This window comes from Protobothrops mucrosquamatus, unplaced genomic scaffold, assembly GCF_001527695.2.
Source record: "Protobothrops mucrosquamatus isolate PMUCROS unplaced genomic scaffold, P.Mucros_1.0 scaffold358, whole genome shotgun sequence".
In the NCBI taxonomy this organism is placed as follows: Eukaryota; Metazoa; Chordata; class Lepidosauria; order Squamata; family Viperidae; genus Protobothrops; species Protobothrops mucrosquamatus.
Genome location: NW_015386693.1, coordinates 171152 through 178738, shown reverse-complemented (window position 1 = coordinate 178738; position 7587 = coordinate 171152). Strand labels below are relative to the sequence as shown.

At 36.6% G+C, this 7587-nt stretch overlaps 1 protein-coding gene across 1 annotated transcript; it reads right to left on the bottom strand.

Annotated features, from left to right (window-relative positions):
- Positions 1–477: 477 nt before the first annotated feature.
- On the bottom strand, positions 478–7337 carry LOC107287174 (protein POLR1D). Its single transcript, XM_015815648.1, has 3 exons — positions 7233–7337; positions 3828–3902; positions 478–1591 (listed from the first exon to the last, which is right to left on the bottom strand). The coding sequence occupies exons 1-3, from the start codon at positions 7256–7258 to the stop codon at positions 1303–1305; spliced, it is 390 nt and encodes a 129-aa protein (XP_015671134.1). The 5' UTR covers positions 7259–7337; the 3' UTR covers positions 478–1302.
- Between the last annotated feature and the right edge of the window lie 250 nt (positions 7338–7587).

Genomic DNA, 7587 nt, shown 5'->3' with positions numbered 1-7587 from the left:
TAATTATCTTTTCACTTCATCAAGCCTGTATTTTATATCTCAATCAGGTTTTTTTAACTGTCCATTCTTCTCTAATTAAGAATTTGATTCTGAGTTTATCAGTTATTTACTATTCAAGCTGTGTAATCAGTAGAACTGAAGGTGGATTTATAATATTATGCTGAATGGATGTGAATTTTAAATGAACAGACACAATTAAATGTATGCTGAAACCAGTACGTTATCTGCAGACAGCTGAGGTTATTTTCACTTTTATTTCAAGAATGATTGTCACTAACCAGTTACTATTTAATTTCATTATTTTCAGGAAAAATACTTGAAATATAATAAAGTATCAATTATATAATAAGAAAACCATAGAATTTGATTCAACTATACTGCAATTTCCAATTTCAATATGCTTCTGCAATTTACATATTCAGAATTTTAAAAATAGAACTCCTGAGATAGTTTTAATTATCTCTCAATACAGAAATGCTTCGCTGTATTTATTAGCAATGATATACACAGCATTTTAAGTAGATGGATTCAAAACACTAACACTTTATGATTAGGAAAAATTATGAACTCAGATGTCTAAATCAAAGGAGAACTTATTCACTGGTGTTGGGAAAAGTAAATACACAAATACATTCTATTATGAAATGAACAGGCAGCTATTTTTCACACAGAGTTCCATGTCCCCACAGGAGTTCTGTTATTTAATTAACTGAAGCTAAATAATTTATAATATTCAGATACCATATAAATCTTTTTTTCATATTAAAACTACAGCAAATATATTCAAATTGAATAAAGTGAAGGCCTAGAGAATTATCAAGATCCATATCTAAGGAACAAAAATAAATAAATTAGAATTGTATTAAGAACTTTTCTGAACAGAGTTACAAAGTGTATTTACATATTGTACTATATAGCAGGAAAAAAATCATTCCTTACTGCAATGGAAGATTGGGGCAGGTTCCTTCTCAATGATTCTGATCAACATCAAACAGAGAAATCCTTTCTCTAGGCAATGAAGAAATATAGACAGCTAAAATAGGCTGCACACGTTGAGCTAAAAGATCATTTCCAAAATATTTGAGCACAAAAGTCTTAACAACCATCAAAATTTAATTTGGGATAGTAGAGTAACAGAAAGGAAGCACAGAATCATTTATTTATTTTTTAAGGTACATAAGGATTCAACTCTAAACTGTTACAACAGACATTTGTACTAAGCAATACTTTCAAGTCAAAGATAAATGAACATTCCCCCAGAGTTAATAGCTTAATTAGATTCTTCGACATAAAGTTTTTTCATTATTTGCTGGATCGCTTTTCATACTTGTCCTTTGTGTTCTGGTTCCTGTGCTTGTGCCTGTGCCTGGGAGGAGAGCAGCTGACTCTTCTCCTAGACCGAAAACTAGGTTTGTAAGGATGCACTCTGTGTCTCTTTGGTTTAGTTTCTTCCCTGCTCTGACTTGGTTCAGAGTCTTTATTTTCCTCTTCATCTTTCTCTCCCTGGTCTTGCTCGTTTGGTGAGTGCAATGTGTTCTTAATAGTATTCATAAGAAATCTTTTATTTGTACTGGCAAGGGGGCACTTCATCCTGCAAAAGTATCAAAAAGCAGCATTATAATATCCAAAATACACAAAAAAATAAACATTATGAATATACAAAATGAGTACTGCAGCTAATTTTCTTTTTTGGCTTCCCTTGTATGCCACCTAGTGTATACTTGAAGTACAGAAAGAAGCAGTTAAGACACATGCATTTTATCATAGGGTTGCCCCCCAAAAAATATATATCAAATATATATTAATTTCTTCATTAAAAGATATAGAAAATCTAGTAACATCTGCACATTTGTTACAAATGTAATTATAATCATTCATGTGACAAAATAAACTCTAGTAGAAGTATTTGCCACAAAAAATTGTTATATGACATAAACCTTTGTGCTTTACTATAAAAGATTTAAGTTTTTCCTCTGCTATACTCAAACGAGGAATTTAAATCCAACATGCTTCAGCTATTTGATTCTTACATTAAGTACATAACCAAAAACATTCTTATAAACCACTTATTTTTCTAATATTTGATATATAATTATTTTCATTCTTATACCAAATTGAAATTAAAATAATTGCAAACCAATATTCTTTCAGAAATAAGTGACAAATATGTCGCAACTATTAAAAATCTCAAACAACTCAAACAGGCTACTATCAGACAGAATTACTATTTTCAGATATATCCTCTATTTTCCCACTAGCTGTACCCAGCCACGCGTTGCTGTGGGTCAGTCTGGTAAAAGCGTGTGCTGCTTTTACGTCCAACAGATGGCGCTGTTTTTTTAAAAAAACATGTTTTTACCTGTCACAGGTGTGACATCTATATAATATAGGTATATAAAAACACGCGCGTATTCGAATGTAACATTGTGTCAAAATTTCAAAGCAATCGGTGAAGAACTTTCGGAGATTTAAGATTTTGAACAAACGAACATTTACATTTTTATTTATATAGATTGTGCCAAAAAATATTAAGTAGCAATAGGTGGGAAAAATAGACTTGCTGGCTTCTTTTTACTGAAACTCTTCTTTCTTTGAGTTCAAAAAGAGGATCCCATCTTAAAAAATGGCTTTGTGAGCTATTTGCTTATGTGATGACTATGCAACCATAGTGAATTGATGGAATATGACAATTTCATGTGATTTATTTTCAAGGACTAAAATAATGACCATACCGTGTTGATTATTATGGCACAACTTAAGATCCAAGAATGTAACATTAATTGTCAGAGTATTTTGATCTGATAAAATTGGGACATCCAGTAAAACCTGTTTTTACAGCTCATCAATCCCACAGTAGCTATAAGGAATTTTCACTGGACATGAGGCTCTGCTGTCTTATTCTTCCCTGCCTATTACTTACAGTGAAGAAGAAAAGCACTAGCAGGCTCATGAGAAAGTTTTAGTAAAATTGTTTCTACACTTGCAATCACATGCTATAAACTCATCCAAGAGTAACACCGTTATTGGAGTCTCCAGAATACCAGTATCATCTACTTCAGTGGTTCTCAACCTTTTTAATGCCGCGACCCCCAACCGGTCGTAAGTCGAGGACTAAACCGGTCGTAAGTTGAGGACTACCCAACCGGTCGTAAGTCGAGGACTTTCCCTGCCTGGGAGCGCCGCGCATGCGTGGTTCCGCCCCCTGTGCCGGCCGAGGCGTAGCTGGCAAGCGGCAGAGATGGAGCAGGCCGACCTCCAGCTGGCCCAGCCCAAGGGAGGTAAGGCACCCGCCGGAAAAGGGGAAAAAAATGGTGGACAGCCTTGCTTGGTGACCCCCGTGAAATGGTCGATCGACCCCAAATGGGGTCGCGACCCATAGGTTGAGAACCACTGATCTACTTCCATTATAAAACATAAGTGCTTCTGGCGGGTGGCAAATGAGGCCTCTTTTGAAACAGGAAGAATGGAATGGAATTATTTAGTTTATATTTTCTTCTCTTTCTTCTTATCTCTTACCAGAAAATGTGTTCAAATGTTTAAGCAAATTCAGCTAGATACTGAATATAATAGATAATGAGCAACATTAAGTAAGACTACACATAAAAGAAATTAATTCTTATTCTTAGTTATGTGTATACTTACCAACAAAAAATGCTATATTTTAATCCATTGATGAGAAATTTACATGACAATGCTCACTATGCATTCTTACTCTAGTCCCTAGTGAGACTTATTTATTAATGCACATTTGAAATAGCAATTTTTAGGGTTTTTAAAAAAACATATATTATTTTATAACATTATTATACTTAATTTGAAGAACTTACCAGCCCATGGGCCCCATTGTTTCTGCTCTAGTTTTCCCACGCTTGGCTTCTGTCAATAGCTCTTCCACTGCCTTCCTAAATGTTAAGAACAAACATTAATTTAACTTCTCTTCCAATAATTTTGGAATGTGGACATATTTCTTTCATCTAACAGTAATGCAGACTATTACAATTCACTCAAGCTGCAGTCCCTGGATCAAAATAAAACTATAATCATTGAAATTCAGGTTGCAAATAATAATCTTTCATGTTCTAAATCCCATGAGTCACTGGACAGACGTTCCTTCTTCCAATCATTCCTTCTCAGGCCAAACAACCCTCACAGAGTTTTTGTGGTGGAAATATAAGAAGCCATTACGTTTTAAAGGCAGGAAATAAATATAATAAGCAAATAAGAGTACGTTAAAAGAATGCCTAAAAGATAGGAAGAAATCCATAAGGATAGAATTTTTGCACCAAAGAAATACTAAATACCATTTTTATTAGATATTGTTGAAATTGAAACATCCCAGAATTAGAATTCTTTATTTAAAAGAATAAATGTAAAGATATACTCAAATTTATTTTATCAGATTTGAGGTACCCTTAACTTTTCCTCCACTTGATACATATAACTGTTCAGGGCAAGGGTATACACTTATAAATTGGAAAAATATGTTTTAACTTTAGTTATATTGAAATTGGTTAAAATCTTATATGGACACAAGGAAACCAGTAGAGAGATTGGTAACGATTATCTATTGCGATTATGAATAATTTGCCCATTATTGGGTTTTTGTCTGGATTAATTTTTCTATTAGAATTATAGCATGTATTTTTATTCCACTTTAATCATCCTTACATTACTTATCCTTAATGTAACTTTATAGATTGGGGATAAGGTACCCCCAGGTAACCCAAGTACATCTCCTTAAAGTACCAAACTTTTTACAAAGTCTATTTTTAAGTGGGAAGTCGGAATGCTGATCGCAAGATAAGTATTATTTGTAAGAATATATCTAGCTTTCCCCCAGTTCTCTAGGCACTGACATACATTCACCTGTAATATGGAAGGTGGAGTCATCATACTTTACTTTTCTTGTTACCTAATTGATCACTCATTTGAATCTTTCTAATCCTGACCTTAATGCTAATAATTGTGGAAAACTGATTTTAATCAAGATTGCTCTAGGCGATAGTGGAGGCTTTAATCTTAGGACTGAGACATTTCTGTGGATTACAATAATAAAAGTTTTAAACTGATTTAGGGATAAGGAGGGTGAACAAAAAGGTATGTCCTGACCTCATCAAATACTACTTTGTCCTTTACCCATTTTGTTCAGCCTTCCAAGAATTTCACAGGAAAAAAAAGTCTTAAAAAAGGTTGCAATGTCTGATCTCAAGACAATACCTTCTTGCATGCTTTAATACTACAAAGATATTTTATAAGAGAACTATGATAGTGTGTATTCCATTTGTGTATGTACCCATTTATCTCTTTTGAGAGTTAAAGTAGTCTGCAAGGTAGAATTAGAGATTTGTGAACAAAACAGCATTTCAGGCTATGTTAACATTCAGCTCCTTTAATTTTTCCTCCCTAGTCCACTGTTCTCTAGCTGTAAATGGATCACACTGAGGTTATACTCCTTGCCAATACTGTATCTTGAATGTATCAGTCCAACACATATTTGTTGGTGGATACAGGAAATAGCATGTTAGCTTGCAAGGTGGCTCCCAGCATGCATAGAGTAAACTTTAAATAAAATTAGGCTTTAGCTATATTTGGATATACAAGCAAGTATGTGGCAACCTTGACTCCTATTGCACCTTACATTAGCAGGGAATGCTATATGTGACATAAGTACAATCAAAGGAAATGCCCTATTCTCCACCTTTTTACTAAAACATGTACAAGTTACAATTGGTCAAAGTCATGCTAGGCAGTGGAGATCAGTATTCATGAACCTATCTGTTGACTACCATGGCATATAGAATCTGAAGAAAAAAGGACCATCAGGATGATCCTTGTTTAAAATGCTATTTCTATAGCAATAGGTAAATACTACTCTACAGAAAATCTGTGCTAGATTTGTTTTCTGTGGTATTAAGTCTTCTTTTTTTCTCTTTTCTATATCAGTTAAAAAATTGGGATTGTTATCTTTGAAGCATACCACAAAATGTTACATGAATGACAAATTTTCTTTACAATTGCCTGATATTGGCAACACTAATTTGGAACTCTTGTCTCTATATGTCAAATGCTATCTTATGGTCTTGTATATTATTCTGGAATTTTTCTTGCTTAATTTATTTGATCCCCTGATCTGAAGTTCTCTATCAGCTATCAACTCCAATACTGTTTGCCTGTTCCTATTTAAAGCTGCAAACTTTTTTACATAAAAGATTTGCTTTTGCCTTTTGGCAAAATCTGATTTGTCTATATCTTGTGAGCCCAAAACGTCTTTGGCACCAGAAGTGTTAATAGCTTACAATTCCGCAAGTTGAACAGTGTTGGACTTGTAGCACCAACGGTGGAAAATATTGGCCCTAGAACTGACGCTTCTCAATCACATTTATAATCAACAGCAAACACATTACATTAAATAGCTATTCCAAATTCTCCATATATTTCCTATAAGCATCTCTACATTTGCAGCCTAGTTAGAGAGAGAGAATTGGGATAATTCAGTTTCCGCTTTGGAACTATTTTTTCTCTTTAAACCAGTGTTTCTCAACCTTGACAATTTTAAGGCATGTGGACTTCAACTCCCAGAATTCCACAGCCAGCATTGCTGGCTGTGGAATTCTGGGAGTTGAAGTCCACATGCCTTAAAATCGTCAAGGTTGAGAAACACTGCTTTAAACTAACATGAACCCTCCTGCTTGAACTCCGCAATTAGATAGAAAGTGGCATCATTCCCCCCCCCCCCCTTATTTTAGGAACAGCAATTAAAAGAAAGCACCCCATTAGTCTTTCACTCTCACTTTGGACCCAATATTTCATTATGGACAGGAGAGGACACTGGGGATTTGATCTCAGAGTTAAGGCTAGGCAACTCAAGGCCTCCGGCAAGTCCCGGGTCAAAACTTGTTCTAGGCTGCAATTCCCCGATGACCTGCAGCCTTAATTCTGGGGAGGCCTTTGGATCAGCAGCCCACAACTAGACGGTTAGTCAGTGACTTACTTACTGAGTAATAAAACACAGCCTACCACCGCTCCGGGCTAATTTGGTGCCCGTGAAGTCGGAGTACAATTCCTATCATCCCTTTGGCCTGGTTGAGGATGATGGAAGTTGTCCTCCCAAGTCATCTGGCCAGCACCAGGTTTGAGAAGGGTGCCGGCTCGCCCTCCGCTTAGCACCCGCCCGGCAGGCATGGAAAGGAAGCCATTGCACCTTCCGTTTTTCCGCCGCCTTCAAATCTCACCTCTCCAGCTCAGCATCGTCCGCCATGGCGTGCTGCGTTCGAAGAGACCCGCTCTCAAGCTCCGACCGCCTCCATCTTGCTCGTCTTGCCGGAAGCGCAGCAGCAGCTCTAGCCGAGCGCGGGCGACGAGCACCAACAGACGCTCGCGAGGACCCCGAAAGGGGCGGGGCTCCCACAGGCCCGCCCTCCCCAGCAAAGCTCGCCCTCTAGCTGATCGGAAGCGGCTCCTCTTGAGTGTAGGGGGCGTGGCGGCGGCTGCCGGGGCGGGCTTAAATCTGACCAGAATCCTGCGGAGGGTATTGCAGATGGTACTGGAATGTACAACAGTCTTTTCTGTTGATGGAAGTTTTGATCT